Here is a 26,775-nt window from a genome sequence, read left to right on the forward strand (position 1 = left end):
GTGGGAGATACCCCAACACTCACTGCCCTGCCCCAACACCAGAGAGAGATAAAAACCTTAAAACTGAGAATAAAAACCACTTTCCTGGAGGAAACCAAGAACCAGAGAGACCATCCGGGAATCGTCAGCCAACATCAAAGGTAAAGTGCGGGGGAGCCCGTATTTAGCACGCAGAGCCAAAAGAAGGGGGTATTCAACCAAAATGTGGGCTACTGACTGGAAGGCTCCACAAACACAAAGTGGGGGTGGCTCATCACGCAAAAGAAAACCATGGGTCAGCCTGGTATGGCCAATGCGGAGACGACATAATGCGGTCGAGTCCTTTCGGGAGAGGCGAAAGGAAGAACGCCACGGGCCTGGTGTCACCTTAATCGCACGAAGTTTATTAGACAGGGGAGTAGCCTCCCAAGAATTGGCCCATGACTGTGCAAAGTGGGATTTGATGTGAAGCCGTAAATCCGCTGCAGGAGGGGTTACAGAAAACAGGGGGTAAGTGACTGCTCCCCCAGCCAAACGATCAGCGAGCTCATTACCCGGGATACCCACATGGCCAGGGACCCAAAGGAAGTCAATGGAACAAGCAGCACGGTGAATATCAGCGAGATAGTCATGTATGGCAGAGATCACGGGATGGCGCGAAAAACACCGGTCAATAGCCAGAAGGCCACTCATTGAGTCTGTACATAGCAAAACGCAGTTGTGTTGGGACTGTTTAATAAAGATAAGGGCCTGGGAAATTGCCATCAATTCCGCAGTAAACACCCCACATGTAGGTGGCAGCAGATGATTTTCTATTCCAACAGAGGACACGAAGGCAAAGCCCACATGATCAGCAGATTTAGAGCCATCAGTGTAAAAAAACAACAGCATCCAAAACTCCCATAAAATTTGGCGGAAAAAGGAACGGAACACCATCGGTGGGATGGAATTTTTCGGACCTCAGCGGAGATCCATCCGAATTCGAGGCCGAGGAACTAACCAAGGGGGGGTGGAGGGGAGGGAGCGAGGAAGACGGGACAAAGAAGGAAGCTGAAAATCACAGCAAAGAGACGCAAGGCGGAGCCCAACCGGTAAACCCGCACGAGGGCGGGAATCAGGTGGGTGACGTCCATGGTCTGGGAACAGGATAGAATAGGAAGGATGAGTGGGAGAGGAACAGATAGCGAGTGCATAAGACACCAGAAGCTGGGACCGCCGAACAGAAAGGGGGGGGGGGGGGATCCCAGTTTCAACCAGGAGACTATCAACAGGGCTAGTAGGGAAGGCACCAGTGGCCAAACGGATACCACGATGGTGGACTGGATCCAGCACGTGCAGTGTGGAAGGAGCAGCTGAACCATAAACTTGACAACCATAGTCCAAGCGAGACAGAACTAGAGCACGATAAAGACGGAGAAGGAGGGAACGGTCCGCACCCCAAGAGGAGTGGGCAAGGAAACGAAGGACATTGAGTTTACGGAAACATCCTACCTTCAGAAGTCTGTGACTGTAGGATTTCTAGTTGGTGTGATAAATGGCAGCTAGATCTAAATATAGAAAAAAGTAAGTTAATGCAGATGAGAAGGAAAAACAAACCGGTACTGAATTATTAGTTTTCTGCTTGACAAAGTCATGCCGATTAACTATACAGTCATAACATGGCAAAGCAATATGAAATGGAATGGGAAGCGAGGATTACAGTAGGGAAGGTGAATGGTCAACTTTGGTTTATTAGGAGAATTTTAGAAAAGTGTGGTTCATCTGTAAAGCAGACCACTTATAAGACACGAATTTGACCCACTGTTGAGTACTGTTTGAGTGTTTAGGATCCGTACCAGGCCGGATTAAAGGAAGACTTGGAAGCAATTCAGATTTGTTAGTGGTAGGTTCAAAGTACAAGCAAGTATTACTGAGATTCTTTGGCAACTCAAAAGGGAGTCACTGGAGGGAAGCTGCTATTTTTGTTGAGGAGTACTATTGAGAAAATTTAGGGAACTGGCATTTGAGACTGACTGCAGAAAGATTCTACTGCCGCCAAAGTACATTTCACGTAAGGACCATGAAGACAAGATTAAGAGAGATTAGGGCTTGTACGGAGGCATAGAGACAGTCATTTTTCCCTCATTCTATTTGCAGATGGAACAGGAAAGGAAACAATTAGTAATAGTACAGGGTACCCTCCACCACACACCAAAGGTGGCTTGTGAACTATGTCTGTAAATGTAGACATACATGAATGACATTTACTGTATGTAATCTACCAGTAAAAGGTCAACTTTTTGGTAAAAACGGAACCCTTACAGGATCACTTTGCTGTCTGTCATCTGTCATACGCCTGTCTGCTTGTCCATCTGTCTGACTATCAAACACTATTTTTCTCAGGAATGGGTAGAGGTATCAGGTTGAAATTTATGTCACATAGTAAGGTCCACATCCCCCTTGATGGTGTAAAAAATTGAAGCTTCTAACATTAACACAATCAAAAGATACAACCAGTTATGTCACATATTTTGATACTCGAAAACTCACTCATCAAAAACCTGTAGGGTACTTCCTGTTGACCAAGAATCATAAAATTTGGCAAGAAGCAAGGTTTCACAGTGCAACCAAAGGAAAAAATCCAAAAATTGTGAACTTTTAGGGGTGAGGGGGTCCAAATTTTAAGCAAAACCCCTCACGTAATTAATGGATATCCCCTAAGGTGCCAAAGTTTCCTAAAATGTTACAAATTGTATCTCCTTTTCCTTTTCATAATCAGCTACTAAATAACAACTAAAGCTAACTCCAAGATAAGATCTGCAGGTAGCATATTTAGCTGCTGACATCACATTTCCCAACACTTCGTGACAAAAGACTGTAATAAATATGACTTATTTTGGAGAGATCTTTGATGTGATGTATGTTAGTGTCATCCGTGCTAAATGTTTTTCACATTTTCTATTCCGAAATGGGGTGTTTGTGAACTTGGGCGATGCAGCAGTGATATTCGATTCCTTCATGAGTCCTTTGATATAACTGGCTGAGAGAAATAAACCAAGCAGCCCCCATTTGACTCATGTATTTGGGAAGCAAACATGCTATACTTATCGGTTTTCATATTTGTATTTGAGTACTATGAAAATGCAGAGTTAAAGTGATACACCATATTAATTATATCTCCAAAACACATAATTTTTAATACACTGCTACGCTGGTGTGTCAGGAAATGTGACGCCAATGGCTGAACATGCTTCCATACACTGCATATGTAATCCAGGACACACATTGATATTTCCAACTGTAAACACAAGTTGGATGCAAATTACAGTTTTTGGATGAAATTGACATCTAACAACCTTATAACAAAAGCTTGCAAGTCACTTACTTCTAAAAGGAAAGAAAATGTCCCACAATGAATATGCCATTTTAAAGGATATACTGTAACCTTTATTTTAAACTGAAGTAATTCTGTAAAAGAACTATATCATTCTGAATTGTCAGAGATGTAATGTGTGGTGTTTAGAGGAGAATAAGTGTCAAAAATATCTTTCATAGCAAACACTTCTCAAGCTCCTCCTAGAGAAACAATGAGGCATGCTGTAAGTTTGAAAGTTTTATTAATGTGCTCACTGTCGCAAGGTTTGGTCCAGAAGCTGTGGATTCCAGGTATGTCAGCAACGATAGACCCACTTTTAGATTACTGGATCTGACACACTGTGACATTATATATGCGGCCAGTGTTGTAGGTTTCAGTCTGCCTTTGCTGACCAGTATTTCCTCGCATAATGACGACCACTCCTCCAGTGTAAAAGGCTCATCTCTGCTCACTGCATTTTGGATAAGGAGCTCCTGTGGACTGCAGATAGCTTTATGAGGCAGCAAACACTACATATATATATCTCACAAATAATATATTATTATAATAGAAGGAAACATTCCACGTGGGAAAAATTATATATAAAAACAAAGATGAGGTGACTTACCGAACGAAAGCGCTGGCAGGTCGATAGACACACAAACAAACACAAACATACACACAAAATTCAAGCTTTCGCAACAAACTGTTGCCTCATCAGGAAAGAGGGAAGACGAAAGGAAGTGGGTTTTAAGGGAGAGGGTAAGGAGTCATTCCAATTCCGGGACCAGAAAGACTTACCTTAGGGGGAAAAAAGGACGGGTATACACTCGCACACACGCACATATCCATCCACACATACAGACACAAGCAGACATATTTAAAGACAAAGAGTTTGGGCAGAGATGTCAGTCGAGGCAGAAGTGTAGAGGCAAAGAAGTTGTTGAAAGACAGGAGAGGTATGAGTGGCGGCAACTTGAAATTAGCGGAGATTAAGGCCTGGCGGATGACGAGAAGAGAGGATATACTGAAGGGCAAGTTCCCATCTCCGGAGTTCGGATAGGTTGGTGTTGGTGGGAAGTATCCAGATAACCCGGACGGTGTAACACTGTGCCAAGATGTGCTGGCTGTGCACCAAGGCATGTTTAGCCACAGGGTGATCCTCATTACCAACAAACACTGTCTGCCTGTGTCCATTCATGCGAATGGACAGTTTGTTGCTGGTCATTCCCACATAGAATGCATCACAGTGTAGGCAGGTCAGTTGGTAAATCACGTGGGTGCTTTCACACGTGGCTCTGCCTTTGATCGTGTACACCTTCCGGGTTACAGGACTGGAGTAGGTGGTGGCGGGAGGGTGCATGGGACAGGTTTTGCATCGGGGGCAGTTACAAGGATAGGAGCCAGAGGGTAGGGAAGGTGGTTTGGGGATTTCATAGGGATGAACTAACAGGTTACGAAGGTTAGGTGGACGACGGAAAGACACTCTTGGCGGAGTGGGGAGGATTTCATGAAGGATGGATCTCATTTCAGGGCAGGATTTGAGGAAGTCGTATCCCTGCTGGAGAGCCACATTCAGAGTCTGGTCCAGTCCCGGAAAGTATCCTGTCACAAGTGGGGCACTTTTGTGGTTCTTCTGTGGGGGATTCTGGGTTTGAGGGGACGAGGAAGTGGCTCTGGTTATTTGCTTCTGTACCAGGTCGGGAGGGTAGTTGCAGGATGCGAAAGCTGTTTTCAGGTTGTTGGTGTAATGATTCAGGGATTCCGGACTGGAGCAGATTCGTTTGCCACGAAGACCTAGGCTGTAGGGAAGGGACCGTTTGATGTCGAATGGGTGGCAGCTGTCATAATGGAGGTACTGTTGCTTGTTGGTGGGTTTGATGTGGGCGGACGTGTGAAGTTGGCCATTGGACAGGTGGAGGTCAACGTCAAGGAAAGTGGCATGGGATTTGGAGTAGGACCAGGTGAATCTGATGGAACCAAAGGAGTTGAGGTTGGAGAGGAAATTCTGGAGTTCTTCTTCACTCTGAGTCCAGATCACGAAGATGTCATCAATAAATCTGTACCAACCTTTGGGTTGGCAGACTTGGGTAACCAAGAAGGCTTCCTCTAAGCGACCCATGAATAGGTTGGCGTACGAGGGGGCCATCCTGGTACCCACGGCTGTTCCCTTTAATTGTTGGTATGTCTGGCCTTCAAAAGTGAAGAAGTTATGGGTCAGGATGAAGAATAAAATTTCTATAAAATGCAACACTGTACAATTCACTGGCACCGAGACAGTCGCAATTCCTGAAATCCACCATCTGTGGCCTCTGGCCTGCTAAGGAGCACCACAGTCCTGGGTTCTTGGATAAACCACGAAAATCTGCCACATTATGCTAAACACAATCAGACCCGGCCTGCAGGCAGATTGGTGAGACTAGATCTAACGGGCAGGGCCTGCACACTAATGGGAATCACTGGACTCCAGATCGGTGGGTCCGACCCGTCAGAGGTACCCGCAGAAATGGCCCGAGGTTTTGGCCCGTCACGGAAGTCCACTCGTGCAGCCACCTGTTCACAAGTCACAGTCATCAAGCTGATGAAATGAGACTGCTGTGATCAATCCATGCAACAGATAACTTGTGCAAATGCTTTGAGAGTCAATACTAATGAGGGTAGGTAGCAACTCACCTAAAGATGATCGTTGGGCCGCATGACAGACAACAACAGCAAAGGTAATCCCACCGTTACCTATAGTACTTGATTCAGATGCTTTTGAAATGGAAAAATTCAATTTAAGTCCTAAAAAGTAATTAGGACCTGACAATACAGGTAAAGAGGCAATCTTCTTGAGATTTGTTATCTTCTTACTCGTACCTGGTGCTGGAACAGTACCATAGGTGCCAGTAATATTGACCAATTGTTTGTAGACCAGCATTCGTCTGCGACGGCGATAACCAAACTAAATTTTCTGCCAAAGCCTTTGTCAGAAAATGAGAGCATACACATATTCACACAGTCACAACACCGTCTCCAGCTGCTTTGTTAACAATCTCTGAGAATCAGATCCAAACAAACCACTTCCCGCGTCTCCCTGCCTCCCATCTGCAGCTGCTTGCCTAGTGGTAAGAAGTGGTGGCAACACTGACTGCAAGCTCAGGGGAGTGGTAGAAAGGGGAGAATCAGTAGGAATGAGGGAGGCAGTGCATGTAATCAGCTCTGCCCAGCCAACGACAATGCATGACATCTCAGTAAATAAACCATTTCATCTAGTGAGACAAGAACGAGATTTTTCCATTTCCCCCCCCCCCCCTGACATGTTTGAAATTCCCTGATTTCCAGAACATGTGGCAACCATGTATTCTCACCCCCCCCCCCCCCCCCACACACACACATATACACATAAAAAAAGCTAACAGTGTGAAGTTGGGGGTCCTGGGAGGTCACAGTATTGGCGAACCACAACTACACATTCCCGAACAGTCTCATGAAACTGTACCAGTGCACTGTTCTGCATGTACCACACACACACACATCCTTCCATTATAGGGATTCGAGCCCCTCGTGACCAAGTAAGTGAGCACAAAATGCTAGATGGGGTGAACACAGCCTAACTGAATAGGTTGCCCCCACCAATTTCTGTGGCTGATGGTACAAGCCATGATCAAATTCTAAATACTTAATGTTTGACTTCAAAGACATTTAACTTGTCTTCACCCATGTGTCACTACATACAGCAAAGGCTTCTCACTCATGGTGTGTCAGTCTGCAATCATAAAGTGTGGGGAAACTGATATAGCATAAAATAAGACTGAAACCAATGTGTACACACTGAAGAAATGGGAGGGTCTTGAAATTAAAGTGCAGAATAAATTTCTGATGGTTTTATATGACAACAGAAGTCTAGTGGGTATGTATCATGCATAAACTGCTTGACATTATTGTGTTTTCGGTTGGGTATGACTCAATTAAAGAAACACAGTTGTAAGAAATCCTACACAAAGACAACCTCTTCTGGATGCTGAATGACAGTCATTGAATGTTAATTGGCATGTGCCTGCCTTGCTGAATTTGCTCAAATATGTGTAGTGTTTGTAACCTTACTCTTCAATGTCGCCAAAAATCATCTTGAGTATGTAATAGATCATTTCCCTTTCATCTCCTACGTCAATAAAACTTGTCTGGTTATTCAAATAATTGAGGAATAAGTGTACAGTACTAGCCATATCAGAATAGACTCTAACCTTTATCTCGCCAATAACTGACAATCGGGATTGGAAACACTGTGACCAAGCTGTCAGTAAATGTTATTAGGCGATCCCTGGTGATGGCCTCTGGAGACCTCTGTCAGCTTTTCATCGTGACTGCAGCCATACTTCACACATTCTGCACTCATAACCCTCTTGCTGCAGTCTCCTTCTGCATCTGTGGTATCCTACTCTACCAATCCACTCCACCAAGTCATTGTGTGCCACACACAACTCCCAATGCTTGCTAGACAGATATCACCAAACCACAGTCCTGTCCTGTGTGCAGGACTGGTTTAAAGTCCAAGTGACAAGTGTAATCTTGTAACTGGAACCCGAAATGACCGGAAGATGCAGGCCAGCTGGACGAGGGCATCGACAGTGAATTGCCAAAACCACAGAAAGACAATACCTGTGGACAACTACAAAGACGACAACAGCTATGGACATATATGAGAGAATGGCAAGTCTGAAGAGTGAACCAAATCAAGAGCCTAGACATAGCAACAACAGGAACTGAACAATGTCGGGTACGACATATGATACAAGAGCGCATTCCAAACTTGACTGACTTCTGAGCCCTTGTGCTGCCAGCTTTATAAGGCCCCCTTGAGCACTGATAGGCTGGCACTGTCCATGCACAGCACTGTGGCACTGACAGCAGCACTCATAGGATATAATAGGGGCGCCACCTTGCAGCTATCATCAATGTCCATGTCTTCTGGCGGGTTGTCCAGTTGTCGGATTGGGACAGCAGATGTACAACTGAAGGCAACACATTTAAAAAAGCCTAATGATATCACAAGCGCAATACATCAGTCCATGAGAAAAATTTTGGTCAAAAAGACTTATGGCATTTGTCCTTCATATTCAATGTTGTAGATGGGGGGGGGGGGGTTGCGTTGTTGTTATAGATGATGTTGATGTCTTCAATCTGAAGACTGGTTTGATACAGATCTCCAAGCCAGTCTATCCTGTACAAGTTTCTTCATCTCTATACAACTACTACAATCCAGTTTCTACTGGTTATTCGCATCTTTCTTGAATGATATTTCAACTGTGTGACCCACAGTCACCTCAGATGCTGCCTGATACTGATTCCAGTGAGCAACGTGTCCTGTATTTATGCCCATGTTGTGCTAGGAGCTCCGTCTGTGGTCTGCGCTGTGCACAGCGTTCTGTCCGTGGTATGTGCCGACCAATGGCAGTGACTGTACAGTTTTCTTCTAGCCGCGGCTGTTCCGAATGCTGTAATTTGTTGTTATTCTGTTGTCTACCTGGCTGTATGAAGTTCTGAATGACGTCCAAGTATTCTAGACATTTTACCTTCTGATTGTCTCCAGCCTGTGATTTAGGACATTCTGTTACCATGGCGTGACATGTCAGGTGTTCCATCCAAGGCCCGTGCCTGTCAGGAGCAGCTGCAGTGTTATTTTCAGGCTGCTGGTGTTCTAATTGTCACTCTAAACTTAGTAGAATATGCTCACGTATCAAGTATGTTGTCTGAAGTACCATTTTATATACACCCTTTGTCACATGTACTTGGAAGTGTTCTCTAGCTCCACCTTCATAGTTGTTTCCCCTGGGGCCTCGACGTTGCCTCCATTGCGTCTTCAGAAGATCAAATGCTGGGTTCCAGGCAGAGCAGAGCTGTAAACCAGTGCCACGGTTAATGAGATTCTCTGTGACCTTAATGTCAATAGATACTTTGATGATGATGTACCAGTATCTTGATGTTTGTGTTAGAATCTTGAAATCACTATAGTTAACAGTATGACTTAGTTCTAAACAGTGCTTGGCAATCACTGATTTGATTTCCTATCTCAGTCTGGTGTACCTTTGGTGTTGTTTGCACCTGATGTCAATGGCCCTAGTCGTCTGGCCAATGTACGCCATACCACATTCACGTGGTATGTGAATGCACCCAGTTTCTGTAGACCCAGATAATCCTTCACACTCCCTAGCACAGCCTTAATCTTGGTGGGTGGATGGAAAATGCTCTTGATGTTATGTTTGAGGAGAATTCTGCTGATTTTGAGTGATATCAGCCCCACATATGGCAAATATGCAACTTTCTTCGTTTCTTCTTGTACTTCTACAGGAATGTATGGTGAGAAACAGGGCACAGCACCTTTTGAACATCTTGAGAAGAGTACCCATTTTTGTAGAACACAGATTGTAGATGTTCTGTCTCTGTCACCAAATTATAAGAATCTGACAGAATTCGTGCCTGATGAACCAAAGTTCACCATTTATTTTTTTGCTTGCAGGTACAAGTCAGTGTGAATGGGTTTGCGGTACACTAAAGGTACCACCTGCCTTCTTCTTGACTACTACATCTAGGAATGGGAAAGTAATCCATCCTACTAGCGTTCCACGTTAGGGTGGCGTGAGTTAGGTGGTCCAAGAAAGCATCGACCTTTTACCTCCTGTCGGGCCACATAACAAAGATGTCATCCACATACCTAAAGTAGCATTTCAGTTGATCTGGGACCGATGTAAGTGCCTCCTCTTCCAATCTCTCCATAGAGACATAGGCCACCATCAGTGAAGGAGGGTTGTTCATTGCCACCTCTTCCATTTGCTCATAGAATTGACCTCCACATAGGAAGTACATTGAGGTCAATACTTGCCTAAATGGAGGAGAGCATTGTTGAGCTTCTCTCCAATCAATTCACGTGAATCATTCAGTGGTATGCAGGTGAACACAGAGACCACATTGAAATGGACCATGACGTCAGAGTCTGTGATCTGTAGCTGTCTGAGGCATTGTAAGAAATCCTCCAGTAGCGAATGTGATGGGCACACTTTCCAGCATGTGGCAAGAGCATGTTCTTAAGGTGCTGAGCTATAAGGTAGTTAGCTGTGCCAATGTTGCTGACTACTGGATGTAGAGGAACCCTTTCCTTGTGCATCTTAGACAGGCCATAAAGTCTGTTTGGTACTGTGCTTTTGCTCTTAGCTGCTTAACAATCTTCTCTGGATGGCCGGTTCCCTTTAGGAGAGCTCTGGACTTCTTATCCACCTTATCTATGGAATCCCTTTCTAATGGTCTGCTTGCTGGGTCATCCAGAAGTTTTCACACCTTACTGTCATAATATGCCTTCTATAGGACGATTGTAGCATTCCCCTTATCTGCTGTTAAAACCACAATATTTTCATCTTCCCGGGGTTGTCTGAGAGCCCACCTCTCATCACCATAGACATTTCATTCAGGGAGCTTGATTTTGGTGAGCACCCTACATGTCTCTCATCAGACTTCTTGAGCCTGGCCAGAAGTTTCAGAGCCACCTGGTCCATTGCTCTGACAAAGGCCACAACAGGAACATTTCTGAGGTTAACTGCAAAATTAAGACCCTTGCTCAGTACTTTCAAGGTGCACTGAATTCCTTCTCACTCAGTTTGACAACACTGTAAGTGTCCTCATTCTGCTGCACATCAGTGACCTGAAAATAACATCACAGCCACTCCTGGCGGGCACAAGACCTCGGGCGGGAAGCCTGACATGGTATGCCACAATAACAGAATGTCCTAGATCACAGGAGGGCTGAAATGACAACAAACAAAAGATAAAATGTCATCACAAAGCGCTCCCTCTATTATTTACTGATCTTTTTACAAGATGATGAATTTATTCCTGGCATTTCATGGGGTGAGAATATTTTCCATAATTTATGAGCAATTTCAGCTTGACGTCATGCAATATAAGTTAATGACATAAACTCAATCAGTTAATCAGCAGCCAACAGAATCAAACATCGAGAGAGCTTAGCATTGGTCAGGTAGTGTGTATGGAACATTCACAACCAAGCTGAGGTGACATCCAGAGAGTTGCTGCCTCTACACATTTTTATAGCAAACTCTCTAAACAGACAAGACTGGGACCAAGTTGATGGCACCTCCTGGTCCCTAGTGGAGTGCAACAGTAAGGAATCAGTGACAATGAGGATGATCGCACGGTCGTCAACAACCACCTTGAAAATACAAAGCAAGGGTCTTAATTTTACAGTTAACCCCAGAAGTGTTCCTGTTGCAGACTTCATCACAGCATGAAGCAGGTTGAAAGGTATAAGAGAGGTAGTAACTGAAAAGGGAGTGAGACAGAATTGTTTTCTATCAACATGTATTATCTAGTCTGTCCATAGAGTAATTAGTACTGGAAAGCATGGAGAAATTTGGAAAAGGAATTGAATATCAGGGAGAATAAATCAAGACTTTTTTGTCAATGACATTGTAATCTTGTGTGATATGGCAAAGGGCACAAAACATCAGTTGAACAGAATGGATATTGTGTTGAATTGAGTTTACAAGATGAACATCAACAAAAGTAAAAACAAAGATAATGAAATGTACTCAGATTAAATCAGACAATGCCAAGGGAATAAGATTAGAAAACAAGATTCTGAAAGTAGTAGATAAGTTTTGCCGTTTGGGTTATGAAATAACTGAGACTGGCAGAAACACAGGTAACATAATTTGCAGACTTGGAATACCAAGAAAAAAATTTACGTACGAAAAATATATGTTAACTTCTGATATAAATTTTTCTGAATATTTGTGTGAAGAACTGCAAGTGGAGGAAAAACAGTATAGATGAAAAGAAAATAGTAGCTTTTTAAATTTAGTGATCCGAAAGAATAATGAAAATTTGATTGGTAGATCAGGTAACTAATGAAGAGGTACTGAATCTCATCAGGGAGAACAGTAATTTGTGGCCCACCTCAACTGAAACAAAGGATAGGTTTGTAGGATGCATTTGTAATCTATCAAAGAATAGTTACGGTACGTGAGGGAAAAACTGCAAGAGGCATACCAAGGCTTGACTCCAGCAAGAAAATTCTAATGGACGTAGATTGCAGTAATGTAATTCTTCAAATACTCTTGTTCATATGTCGGAATATGCTTTTAACTAGCCAAAAAAGTTATTTTGCCTCATAATTTGTTGTAGAAGCAATGATTTTATTTAGTGTGGCGCAATGAGTTTTTCTGAAGGCATTCCAATCCATTTTCAAACTCTTTGGCATTGGTATAGCAATGATGATAATGTTATAGAGAGAACTGCAAGCATGACTTAATTCTCTCTATGACTTTTTCTCCAGGATCACCTTTCACATTGTCACAAATACTAAAAACAAGACAGGGAGATAATGCCTATCCCTATTAAAAGGCAAATAGATGTATATAATAAAGTATAGAGTTACCACAGAAGAAATTATTGCTTACTTGTGAATCTGTAACTTCTGATATACTGATAATATTGAAGCTCAGCCTAAGTTTCCCTTGACAAATACAAATTCATAGTGTCATACACGTTTACTCTCAACTTATTATAAAGCCTCCTAAGCGGCTGCCCTGTTTTCAGCCATATTTTCATTTGTCAGTAGGCCCTACGTCATAAAATTTGTCGCTACTATTTTAACGAGTCTTTTTATTCCTAACAGTGCCTCTCATTACAGTATACTGATCTTTCTTGAGAGACTTTACTGATAGTGCAAAACGTTCGTTCCGTAGATTGAACTTTTTAAGAGGAATAGATCTCATTTGCATAAGATGAAAAACTAGCGCAATTGGAAGACAATAAAACATAAAAATCTATTCATCACCTTTGTTGAGCTGTTACTCGTGATGGATTAAAATTGCTGATAGCACTTTCTTCTCTGCGTCCCTCAACATAACAGGCACTACTAATATAAACGCACTTCCTAGCGCCGGAAAAGAAACTGCTAACATCTCTCGTGAACAGCTTTTTTCGGATGAAGTGCTGCAAGATCAACTTTGCTGACCATACCACTGATCGTTTCGACATCACTGGAAGCACACTTTAAGAATATATTTTTGAAATGATATTCCGTTAACTGTATTGCTTTTGCCACAAAAACAATGACATTTGGTACTATAGGCCACAAGTCCTACTTCTTAACACACCACCTCTTCGTTTGTTTACAAACAAACTTCACTTCTGAATCGTCCGACGACCAATTACAACATTGCAAAGCACAGTTATACGTTAGACCAAAGTCTAACATAACAGTCGCGACACTTCGCCTCGATTTTGTTGCCTTCAGCGCCAGCAGCGCTCCAAGCGGCCGGTAGGTTGAACTGTGAGTTCGGCGCGATCGTGAAAGCGAATAGTGATTGTTTATTTTGATTTATACAATGGTTTTTACCATCGGGAGCGTTTGTAGCGCAATAAATTGCAGCAGCAATAGGAAGAAGACACCACATCTGTCTTTTTTAGGTTTCCTAAGGATCCTGAGAGGTATATACCATCATGTTACTAAACTGTATCGTCAGGATTCATTTGCAAATGTATGTGTATAAATCATGAATGTTTCGTTTTAGGAGGAAAAAAATGGCTAGTTAATAGCAGACGAGAAGACCTTATGAAGAAAGACCCGGTTTACCTGTATAATAATATTAGGTTTTATTCGTTACATTTCGAACAAAACCAGGTCATGAACGCAGACAATAACAAACTCGTGTGGAATGCAGTACCCACACTGTTTGACATTCCAAATAAGCCACCTCAACTGACGATGAAGAAGAAACTGCCACAAAGATTCGACAGTGAATCTAAAGCTGTAAAACAGTCATATGACACAGAAGCAGCTAGTTCAACTCTCCATTTATTAGTGCCAGCTTCGTGAGAATCATCAACACAAGACCTGCTTTGACGATGAAGTGGTTAGATTAAGTGCAGCTGTTCGTGTCTTACAAAAGCGTGTGAAGTGTCAGAATGTGCAGATCGCTAGACTTCGAGCGAAACTATTATGGGACAAGGAAAGTGCCTACAGACAGATTGTTTGAAAATTATTCAAATATTTGGTTTTTCGTGAAATGTAATGTAATCAGCTCATTATGTTTTCAGCATATTTCTCCCACTATTTGTCAGTTGCTTGTCCCACTTAGAATAATATAAAGATGAAGGTCGTGGAAACAAGTGACAATGACAACACACAGTAGGCCTACAGAACGATAAACGAGCTGTCCATCGCTTTTGCATGTAGAGGTACATGTCTGTGCTTCTTACATGTGAATCTGTGTGTTTATATTCTTTTGATATCAACGTGGTAAGCCGCAATTCTGTCCAATGTCACAAGTGTTTCTTCACGAATGTGTTGTAGCTTGCCACACTATTCATGGTTTTTGTCCATACTTGCGCTTATTTTAGAATCATTTTTAGAAACATATATGCCTTCTGATACTACACAAACTCTTGGAGGCAAGAAACTAACTCGAATAATTAGCAAATTACGTAGGAAATGGATGCAAACAAACATCATGCTTACGACGCGTCTGACGTTCACCTTACCTGCCGCTCTGAGCGCTAGTGTCGCTCCATCTGTCAAACGGCAACAACTTTTACAGCAGTGAGTGTCGCGACTGTTATGTTAGACTGTGGTTAGACTGTGTTGCGAAGTTTCATTAGTGTCTACAGGCAGCAAGTCTTGGTGCTGATCGGGAGAGTCGATCAGTTGCGATCAGCTGGCCTCGGGTTTGCAGCTCAAAGCGCTTTCCAGTGGCAAACAGCGAAAGCTTGCAGTAGTCTCCTGTGTATTGTTCTCGAGTTTTGGTTTTGTGCGTTTGTTTATCTTAATAGAACTTTAATTTGGAAAATGGAAAAATATAGTCGCAATTAGCGCACTGTGGCATAGGGCAGTAGTAAAAGCTTATATCGCCAAATTGACTAAGGTACGGGCACAATAATCCAAATTTCTGGAGGAGGTTTCTTTTAAATTACAGATTACATTTCAAGATCCTTCTGTCTCATTTGCAATCATGAATTTTTCAAACCTTACTATCCCAGAAAATTACGGAAATAATGATACCAAAATGTTCTTCTTCCTACATACCCAGTATTCTGCTTCTCATTTGTGTAATTTATAAAAAATTTCATCAAAATCAAAACTGATGAAATAAGAAAAATATTTATTTGAAGAACCTCGTATAGAATGTCTCATTTGCTGTATATGCAATTTTAATATCTCGTTTCTGAGGCTTTTATAAGTTTACAAATCATATCAAAGAGACATACTGTCACCTGTTTTAAAATGGTTCTCACACTAAAAATATGCTTATACAACTTGCCTCACCTACTTTTTTAATTCACTGTCATCAGGAGTGACAATTTTCACTTGCTTTTTCTTTATCAGTAAAACTCTAATGCCAATCAGACTGCACAGTCAGTTTTTATTCTAAACTCATACCATTGTATTAAAGTAGTCTTAGTAATCCTGAATTCCTGCAACACAGTGTACCTTATAGGCAATTCCTTCATCTTAACTATCTTTAAAAAGTAAATTTTCTATGTCACTACTACTGAGACTAGGAGACTATGGACTATAGAAATAGTTTGCTCAACTTTCAAAATATTTCAAACATTTATAAAAAGTACGTAAACACTGGTATTGTGTAGATTTTGCTCTGATAATAGACTCATTGAGCTAAGTAGGTTACGTCACAAAATCTTTCAGCTGTTTCTGATTCTCCATTCCAGATCAGTACATCGATAAAAGACTTCTCCACCTTCAGGACTGTGAAATATAATTTCTACAGTCGTTGTGCTGTTCCGCTGAAAGGAATATTACATAGAAACATATCCCTATTTTAAAACTGCTGTAGCACTTCGCGACAGAAGTACAAACAGCTTCGCCACTTAAAGATCAAATTCAGGTCCAGGTTAATGAAGCAAACCAATGTCCATGATGTTTGTGCAGCCATCGGCGATAAACATGGTATTGAGGTTAATGTATCTGCATAGTCCTCTACACACAGAAATAATTGAATTAGTGAATTAAGCTAATAAGAAATGGAGTATTTATCTCATGAAAAATATGTGTAGTTTGGGGAGAATATAAACTTAACTACATATTTAGTTGTGGGGTATATTTTTGAGGATTTTTGTGTGGTAAACTATAGATCTTAAAAGCTGCTTAAGTGGCTTAGGCATATCGACAATTTACATGAAATTAAAACTTCAGCAATTAACAATTTTGAATTTTGCACAGAATAAATCAAACAGTTCCTTGTCCTAAGGCGAATGCAAGCTTTAGTTGTTTGCCACCAAGAAGTGCTGTGACATCCAGACCCCAAGCTAACTGAGCCCAACTGGTCAGCTCACATGATCGGCATCAAGATGTGCTGTCTGTATATACAATCAAAGATTCGAAGAACAATTTTATGTTGCGCGCCAATGATGTTAGAAACCAAATAAATAGAATCGTTATTATTAATGTCCACAGTTATTTAGTGTATACAGAAAAAAAATCCATTGAGGCACTTTCAAATCATGTGAGTGCAATTTTTATATCAAGATCAAAAGTATACATAATCTTAATAGCTGATGGTACCATAGACTATACATATCTGTGGAGTAAGCATAGCCTACTGCACATGTTTCATGGCATGTTCTCAACATCAAACCGGGCTAGTCATGTGTTTTTGGAACACTACATGTCTACATTTTGTAGTAATAGAGAAACTTGAATATTACATACATTCGCCTTGTTTTATACAAGTTTCTGCACTTTGAGTATTAGTAACAGATATGGTGCAGTATAGTTGTTGCTACAAATGTAAAAAGAAGTATGTGAAGGAGGAACAGATACTTTTCATAGGTATGTACAACAAGGGTGTAATTGTAAATGTGTTTGAGTAAACTACCAGTCAGTGTATATACATTTGTGCTGTGTTCATATGGAGATAAAATTTATATTTGGCAGACTAATTAATTTCCTCCAATTTAGGTCCAACTGTGTTTGACTAAACTTCCAGTGAAATGGTGGGGCTCCAATTTTAATAATAATCTAGATGTAATTATTATTGCTGGACAAATTCTGTTGCCCACCCCATTGGGTATTGTATTTGAATCAGTAGAATTGGAAGTAGTAATAATGTCAATAATATTGCTTGGACAATAAATATTTAATTGATGATTCATTTATTGCTATATTTTTATTTCTTGTTAAGAGTGGAATGAGTGAAAGTAAGTTGATCTCTAAACCTATACAAACAATCAGGAATTTGATAAAATAGATAGGATCGTTCCTATCAATAATACTGTATATATACAATATATATACCTGTAAGTTTTATTTTATTAATATTAATTGATTGTTTTAATTTACATATTTACCAAGGATTGTAGCTACTTAGGTTTTTAGATTAGAATAAATTATTATGTAGTAAAATATTAAATTCTATGTAATTAAATATTTTATATTATTAGAGAAGGACAGTGTGTCTAAGGCTTCAGCCTAACCAGGTTGCCTCCAAACATGTCTCCGAGAATTGTCTGCTTGGACACATATCCGACTCCTTTCGGTGAAGAGAATGTGATGCCATTCCTTAGCAGTCGATTTGGCATGTTGTTGCGCCCATCTGTACCATGATGTATGGTATTGTGGCTGCAAAGATGGACCTCGCCTTGGACGTTTGGAGTGAAGTTACGCATCATGCAGCCTATTGTGTACAGTTTGAGATGTAACGCGACCTCCCATAGCTCCATGAAAAGCATTATTTAACATAATGGCGTTACTGACAGGGTTCCTCCGAGCCATGATCCATAAGTAGCGGTCATCGAGTGCAGTAGTAGCCCTCATGTCCGAACAACATCACATTGGTTCACTCTGAGAAGCCTGGAAACTTCCCTTGTTGAGAGCCCTTCCTGGTACAAAGTAACAATGTGGATGTGATCGAACCACGCTATTGACCATCTAGGCATGCTGAATTACTGACAACTGAAGCCATGTACCTCCTTCCTGGTGGGAAGACAGAAACTGATAGGCTGTCGGACCCCCTCTGTATAATAGGTGCTGCTCAGGCAAGGTTGTTTATATCTTCGCGCAGGTTTAGTGACATTTCTGAACAGTCAAAAGGACTCTGTCTGTGATATAATATCCACAGTCAACGTTGATCTTCAGGAGTTCTGGGAAACGGGATGATGCAAACTTTCTTTTGATGTGCGTATAATAATGTAATACATTTATTGGTAGATATATTTCTATCTATATTTATATATAATAGAGTAGTTATGGTCATGAGAGAGAGGCATGTTCATTTTTTATTATTACTTGTTTGTTTTAATTCTATTTTCTTGAAATATTTGTCACTTGTTGTCTCTGTCATGAGATTTGATTTGTTACACTATACTATTTTTTGTCAAAAGTTTTATTCATGGTTGCTTATTCACTTTTTCTTTGTATTAGATGCAAGTTTTGTTAAACTAAATGTTCTTTTTGCAGTAATTTGATTTAATTAACAAGAGGTCTTTGATTTAGCAATTGATATAGTATTGGCATAATTCGTGCTAGCACCTGCAGTTATACAATTGATAGAAGTGAATATTATTAGTTAAAACAGTTATTTATATTGTTGGGGATAAAATATAAATTTGTATGGTGAAATGTTAAAATTAGCTTATATCTCTTTTTTTATGAATCTGTGAACGTGAAATAACAAACTAGGTATAGATACCATATTATTTTAATGTTAATTATATGTACCAGGGTACAATTAGTGAAGGTGTTAAGCCCAAAGAATTTGGCGGTTTCTCATTCCATTCAGAGAAACCTACCCTCTGATTGATAATACATGATTTACTCTTCTTAAATTACTTGTTTGTACATCTCCATTATCAGAGAATCATTTAGAGTTATAGCTCTCAACATTTATAATTATAAAGTATTTCAGGCCAAGGTGCAACTTATAATTAAAGAAGGTGGGTTACAATAGATTTTCGTTTATAACAGATGTTATGGTGAAATCCTATTAAGATAGCTTCAGTTTACATGAGATAAGTCATAACATGGTTGATGTACTGAAAAGTGTATCTAGGATGAGGTTCAAGGTATAAGTTATTAAAAAAGTATTTTCATTTCCACTGAAAATTTTTCTGTGCAAATCAAGATTCTTGATTATTTAATGTAGTATATTGGTTTATTTGTTTATTAAATTATTCAATAGAAATAATTTTTTCGGTTTGTGTTCTTTGTATATTTTAAAGAATTGATTTTTTATGTTATAGTTTATTGGTAATGTCTTTTGTGAAAAATTAAATTTAGTTTATTAAAGTAATTTTAATTTGTTGCACCATTTGAATCAAGATTTCAGTATTTATTTTATTTGTCTCGTTTTTGCTTAATCTATAACTAATTTATAGTGAATGTCTCATAATTACCGTTAAGTTAATATAGAAATTAAATATTAGTCATTTCTAAAGGTGTAAAGTTTCTTAAGACAATTTTTATTTTTTTATTAATTCCTTGTAGTTAACTTCTAAATATAAATATTAACTTATTTATTCCTTAAGGGATAAGCTTTAAACTAATTAACATATAATTTGCTTATTTCAAAACATAAAAATAGGTTTTGAACCAGCCATCTTCAAGGTTACATTTCAGTTCATTATTTAAGAATTCGATTTCATAAAAATTTTAGGTTTTGTATTAACATTGTGGATTTAATTTAATAATATTTGTGATAAACATGCCATTATTATATATGTTCATATTAAAGGTTTGTTGTTGTTAATAATTATAAGGAACTAGGTAAAATTGATTCCTGCCCTTTTATCAAAAACATGTCGTCTTGAAAATATTTTGAGGCCTGGCCTAATCATTGAGTAAATTTTTAGAGAGTCACGTAATTTTGACCATGCAAATGTAGCATATACATTAGTCTGTTAATTAGTGGCTGGAAAGAATGCCTTGATGAGAAATCAACTTTCTCTTAATAAATTTTTGAATTTAACTTATAATTATTTTCAAGAGCTCATACTGACAAAATAGATTGCGACCTCAATGTTGGATTAAGAAAAATTCTGGGTGCTGGAGCCCATTAATTTGGTCTGCTTGATCTTTAGATACTTACATAATCTGAGTCAGACCAGCATGTGCCAGGTTGGTTTCTATCTGAGATTATTTTCCCATATTAATACGAAAGGACAATATGAGAAAAATGGTTTTTATATTACTCATTGATATTGATGTATTACTGTTTTGAGAGATTAATGTGTTGAATTTAGAATTCATTTATGTAGATTTTTTTCTACTGACACTTTACAATTTATTTATATTTGTTTTAAATTTCCTTCTATTGGTTATTCGTGTTTTACTTAGTATGGCTTTTTTTAACATTATTGGGCTGTAAGGTTTTAGGTTATAACCAAATTCGTAAGGGTGCACATAATGTAGGATTTGTAAAAATCTATTAACGTATTATCAATGCTATTAAGTTTTTTTCTAAGAAACAGCCTATTGCTATTACATCTAATTATATACCTTATTTTACCTTGTTTTCAATTTAATAATTTCTTAGGCTTTGTGAGTAATTTTTCCTTAATTCACTTATATGTAATCTTTTCCTTATGAATTTTATTTTTTACCTTATTCTAGATTAGGGGATATACTGTAATGATTGCAGATTCATATTCGAATTCAAATTATTCTTTGTTAGGTTCTTTACGTTCTGTTGCTCAAAGTATTTCATATGAAGTTAGATTAATCTCGATTATGTTATCTTTGATTATTTTAATTGGTAGCTTTAATATATTTAAGATATCAACTTTATTGTTAGTTTATTATTATTTCTTTTCCTTTAGCCTTAGCTTGCTTTCCTTCTTGTTTAGCTTAAGCTAACCGAACTCCGTTTGACTTTGCTGAGGCAGAGTCCAAATTAATTTATTTTCATAAGTATGTTATTAGTTCTAAGTTTTTTAGATGATATTTTTATTCTTGTATATTTTTATTATGCTTGATGTTGTTTCTTTCGCATTTATTTGAGTTTTGGGTGCTTTGCCACAATTTTATTATGACACATTAATGTATTTAGCTTGAAAGAGTTATTTACCTTTCTCTTTAAATTTTTTATTTTCGTTATTGGTTAAAAGATTTTATTTATTTTACTTATTTAGTGAAGTTTTTTAAAAAAGTTAATAAGAGAGTTAAACTTTTAGTTTTGTGTTTTCAAAACATATGCTTTACTTATGTTAATTAACTTATTTTTGTTTTATTCCTTAATTAACTTATCTCATGCATTTTCAACATGTATATTAATTAAGAATTATGTAAATTAAATAATTGTTAGGATTTGTCCTGTTATAAAGTGTGCTCCTTCAACTGGTCGTTTACCAGTTAATGTTAGAAATAATTCAACAGCTACTAAAATTCCATGTAAGATTTGATTAATAGGATAGAACTGAGTACCTCGAAATGGTGTTTTATTATAAAATGGTAATATTATTAATATTGTAATATATAAGAATAATGTAATATCCTCCTAATTTGTTAGGAATTTATCGTACAATTGCGTGAGCGAACAGGAAAGATCATTCTGGTTGAAATTGGATTGGTGTTACTAATGGTTTGGGTGCTACAAAGTTATCTGGGTCTCCTAGAAGATAAGCTCTAATCATTAATAATGATGTTATTAATACAAATTTGATAGAGTCTTTGAATTTGAAGTATGGGTGTAATGCTATATTCTCAATATCTCCATTTAATCCCAAGGGATTATTAGATCCTGTTTGATGTAAAATGAGTAAGTGGATTGTAGCCATAGCTGCAATGGTACTACAAAAAGGAATGTGAAGAATGGATTTAAGGTTGAATTATCAACAGCAAATCCCCATCATACCCTTTGAACTAAATCTGTTTCTAAATATGGGATTGCTGATAATAGGTTAGCAATTACTGTTGCATCTCAGAATGATATTAGACCTCATGGTAAAATGTATATTATAAATGCAGCTGCTTGACTAAGAGCAATATTACTGTGGCAGTTATTCAGGTGTGTATATACATATAAGATATGTAATAGATTCCTCATCCTACATACAATGTTCGAATAATTCAACCATAACTCGGATCCCAACAGATATGGACTACTCTATTGAATGCTATTTCAATATTACAGGTGCAATATGTAGCTAAAAGTAGTCCAATCACAATTTGAATTAGTAAATACAATCATAATAGAGACCCAATAGTTAATAAAAATGAAATATTTGTTGGTGCAGGGAGGTCAATTTGAGAGTTATTAACAATTTTAATTATTGGTTGTCTTCATTGTAAGGGTTTATTCATTAGTAAAATTATCTTTTTTACGAATAGGACCTTGGTTTAATTTGTGATTTCAACTACTGCTAATACAGTTAAAAATTGATAACTCAATATTAGTATTATTATTTTAATTAACTGTTGGACTCATATGTAATTTTCTAAAGATATTCTTGTTTGTTGATAATTAATTGAGTTACTAGTATCTATATGACACAATGAAGATTGATACTGTTAAAGTAAAAATTATAGTAACTGATTTAAGTTGAAATACTTCATTTGTTGTAATTCTTGTAAACAATTAAGAAGTGTTAAGAATAGAATGTATGTCAATCAAAAAGTTTCTATTATTGTTCCTATTATCAAACCAAAGAGGATGGTTTGAAGAATAATGAAAATTATTATTGTTATAGGGAGCCTTAAATTAAAAAATTAGTATTATTTATGTTTCATATTGTTATAATTCTTTTTTAACCACATAAGTGGTTAGTTTATTAAAATATTGGTTTTGGGGACAGATGATGGAAAGCTTCATCACCCCTTTGAAGTTTTAAAAGTGAGCCTAGACTTATTTCAGGTTAACAAGAGCGGTTTTTTAACTATTAAAACTAATGTTTATATTCTCTGTTTTTACTTCTTTAATGGTCTTTTTTGCTGGTGTTTACGTTTTCTCCAAAACGTAACAATGAGTTGATGTGCGTTGATGCTTTTGTTGAGATTAGACAATATTGTTGTTTATTTAATCATATTACTTGCTATTTGTAATAAATTTGAGTATAATTATTTTTTCCTGTTATTTTTTTCGTCTTTTCTGTTTGTGAGGGTGCTTTGGGACTTTCTATTTTAATTTGTATATTTCGAACTTATGGTAATGATTTTTTAATTCTTTTGGTTCATTTTTATGTTGAAGTATTTATTTATGACTGTATTTTGATCCCTCCTTGTTTACTAAGTAATTGTTGATGGTTGATTCATTCTTTAATTTTTCTGTCAAGTTATTTTTATGATTTGTGCATATTCATTTGCTAATTTGAATATAATCACATATTATTTTGGTGTTGATTAATTTCCTTTAGTTTAATACGTTTTTGGTTTGTTCATCAATAATTACTGATAGAGGATCAGTTTACTTCACTTCTTACATTATTATTTTTTCGTTTTTGTTGTTTTGGTTCTATAATTGTACTTTACTGTTCATTTGCAATTACATCTTCTTTCTTTTTATATTTTTTTAAGGCTAGATTGGTTTAACTGAAATTAAACACACGTTGTATGTCAGCAGAAACATCGACAAGTACACACGGATGAAACTATAAGACAAGACGTAATATGGAATCTCTGACTCCAGAAATGTCGGAAATAATTTTAAATGCAAAATAAATACGACTAAGCAAAAAGTAATACTACAGGTTACTTCCTTACTTTCAATTTTGGGTTGGCGTTATCAACCTGAGCAATTGCAGGCCTGAGTTTATTTGCATTTTTATGCCATACTTGCTAGATCGCCTTTATTGTTAGTTTTGTTTAAGTTTTCTGATTTTGCTAATACATTTATAATATCTTTTATCGCTTGATTTTGGTTCACATTATTTCACATTTTGTTTTTATGATTTTGGCCTTTTTGGTTAAGGTGCCTATTTTTTGGATCATCTACGAATTCTTAAGGCTCATGTGGGGGCTCCTATCTCTGGTAATGATTCCTGCAGGTGTTTTATCGAAGTTAGATGGTTATTGTATTTTTCATTTGATAAAGGTTTTTTCGTATTTGGATTTAAATTTTTGTTATTTATGATTATCTTTCGGATTGTCTGGTGGTGTTTAGACAGTTTTATTTGTTTTGGTCAGGTTGACTATAATTCATTAATTGCATATTTTTCTGTTACTAATTTAAGAATGGTTATTGGTGGTTTAATGACTATAAATTGATAGGGTTGTATGGGTTCACTTTCCTTAATAGTCGTTCATGATTTGTGTTCTGCGGCATTATTTAATTTTATTTATGACTGTTTAGATACACAAAGGTTATTAATTAAAAGGGTATATTTAATTTGATGCAAAGGAAGTCTTTATAGAGATATCTTTTTCTGTCATCAAATATGACTGTTCCTCATTCATTAAGACTCATAAGTGAGTTGATATTATTAAATACAGTTATGTTTTTATCTTGTTTTAGATTTTTGGCCTTGATTTATTTGTCTTTTTAGATATTTTTATATTTCATCTATATGTTCTTATTTTCAGCGTGGTATCCTGGAGTTTATACTTGTTTTCTCGGTTATCATCTTTTACTTATATATTGACTGGCCTTCAACATTATTTGTTTGAAGGGGGAAAATTTCTTTGCTTAAATTGTTTAAGTAATTTAATAAAAAATATTGTTTTGTGGGATCAGTGATATGAAGTTTTTCATCTTAGGCTGTGTATATGCTTTCTATTTGTTCATTTAATTTTTTTGCTTTAGTCTTTTTGAGAACTATAATCTTTATTTTACTTATTTATTATTTAATAACTGCTCACAGAGTTTTTTAAATTAAAAGTTTCTATGGTTGTAATGACTTTGATTTATGATAGAATGTCTCTTATTTTTGTGTCTTTTGTTGTATATATTTCTTCCTTGGTAATTTATTATTGAGAGGAGTATATGTCAGGTGACAAAATATAATTCGATTTATTATTATTGTTTTAATATTTATTATTTCAACAATTTGTTTATTTCTTGTCCTAATTGGATTAGAATTTTATTAGGTGTGGACAATTTGGGGTTGGTTTCTTGTTGTTTAATTATTTATTATCAAAATGTTAAGTCTTAGAGTACAGGTATATTAACTGGATTGTCTAATCGAATTTGTGATGTTTCTATATTAATTTTAATTATTTGAATGTTAAATTTTTTGTGGTTCAATCAATATTTATTATTATGATTTTATCGCTAGTTCTTTTGCGATAAAGCTTATTACTATATTAATTGTTGTATCTGCTATAACTAAGATAGCTCAAATTCCGTGTTCTTCTTGATTTTCTGCTGCTGTGGTTGCCCCTATTCCTGTATCTGCTTTATTTCATTCTTCTACTCTTGTTACTGCTGGAGTTTATTTATTAATTTGGTTTAGTCCATTACTAGAAACTTATAATTGTGGTTGGTTTTTGCTATCGATTGATTGTATAACTATATTTATGTTTGGCTTAGGAGCGTATTTTGAGATTGGTTTTAAAAAGTTACTGCTCTTTCTACTTTAAGACAACTTGGTTTAATAATTACAATTTTCGATTTGGTTATCAAAAACCTGCCTTTTTCCATTTATTGGTTCATGCTTTGTTTAAGGCATTGTTATTCATGAGTGCAGCTTCAGTAGTTCATACTTTAAAGGATTCTTAGGTTATTCGTTTTATAGGTTCTACTGGGAATTTTGTAACCTTAACTTCTGTTAATTTTAATGTTTCTAGTTTGTTTTTGTGTGGTATACGTTTCTTCGCAGGATTTTATTCAAATGAATAATTCTAGTGATAGTTTGTTTAAGATGAATTAATTGTTTTAAGTTTTACTGCATTTTTTCTACAGGTTAAAGTGCTTCTTATTCTTTTCGTTTATTTTATTATTCAGTGTTAGGTGAAAATCATTTTTATTTCTGATTTTCTTATAATGACTGGGGTTACTATATTTCCTGTGCTCTAATTGGTTTATTACTTGTTCTTGTTTTTGGTGGTAGTCTTTTATCTTGATTAATTTTTCCTATTCCTCATGTAATTCATTTACCTTATTATTTGAGATTTTTAAGAGTTACTATTGTTTTTTTGATGCTTGTTTGGGTTATCATACTTCTAAATTTGATTTTTTCCATAATTTATAGTCATTACATATCTTGTCTTTGGTTAGATTTGCTGGTTCTATATGTTTTGTACCTTTCCTTTCAACTAAATTTATTCGATACATATCTTTAAAACTAGGTTGTTATTCATCAAAGTTTTTTGCTTATGGCTGGGGTGCATTATTTGTGTTCAAGGATTATATAGCTTGTTTATTTATTTAATTAAGGTTGGGATGACTCGGTTTGAAGATTCACCTTTTAACTTTTTTTTTAATATTTATTTTAGTAGTGTTATTTTTCTTACATCTAAATAGCTTATAATTAGAGCATGACACTGAGAATTTCAAGTAGATATTTTTATTTTTAGGTAT

The 26,775-nt window shown here is 37.1% G+C and overlaps 1 protein-coding gene across 12 annotated transcripts in view; it reads right to left on the reverse strand.

The window, feature by feature from the left end:
- The window catches only part of LOC124803088 (mitochondrial ribonuclease P catalytic subunit), a 148,135-nt gene extending 134,597 nt beyond the window's left edge, over positions 1-13,538 (reverse strand). For all 12 annotated transcript variants that reach the window (XR_007017203.1, XR_007017201.1, XR_007017202.1 and 9 more), the window contains exons 1-2: positions 13,146-13,538; positions 3,589-3,814 (exon numbers count right to left, since the gene is read on the reverse strand). Coding sequence is in view for 7 of the 12 variants with exons in the window: in XM_047264230.1 (XP_047120186.1) it covers positions 3,589-3,814; positions 13,146-13,348 (429 nt within the window). In the remaining 5 variants the exon portion in view is untranslated. The remainder of the gene's footprint in view (positions 1-3,588; positions 3,815-13,145) is intronic.
- Positions 13,539-26,775: the final 13,237 nt, after the last annotated feature.

This window comes from Schistocerca piceifrons, chromosome 6 (assembly GCF_021461385.2).
Source record: "Schistocerca piceifrons isolate TAMUIC-IGC-003096 chromosome 6, iqSchPice1.1, whole genome shotgun sequence".
Taxonomy (NCBI): Eukaryota; Metazoa; Arthropoda; class Insecta; order Orthoptera; family Acrididae; genus Schistocerca; species Schistocerca piceifrons.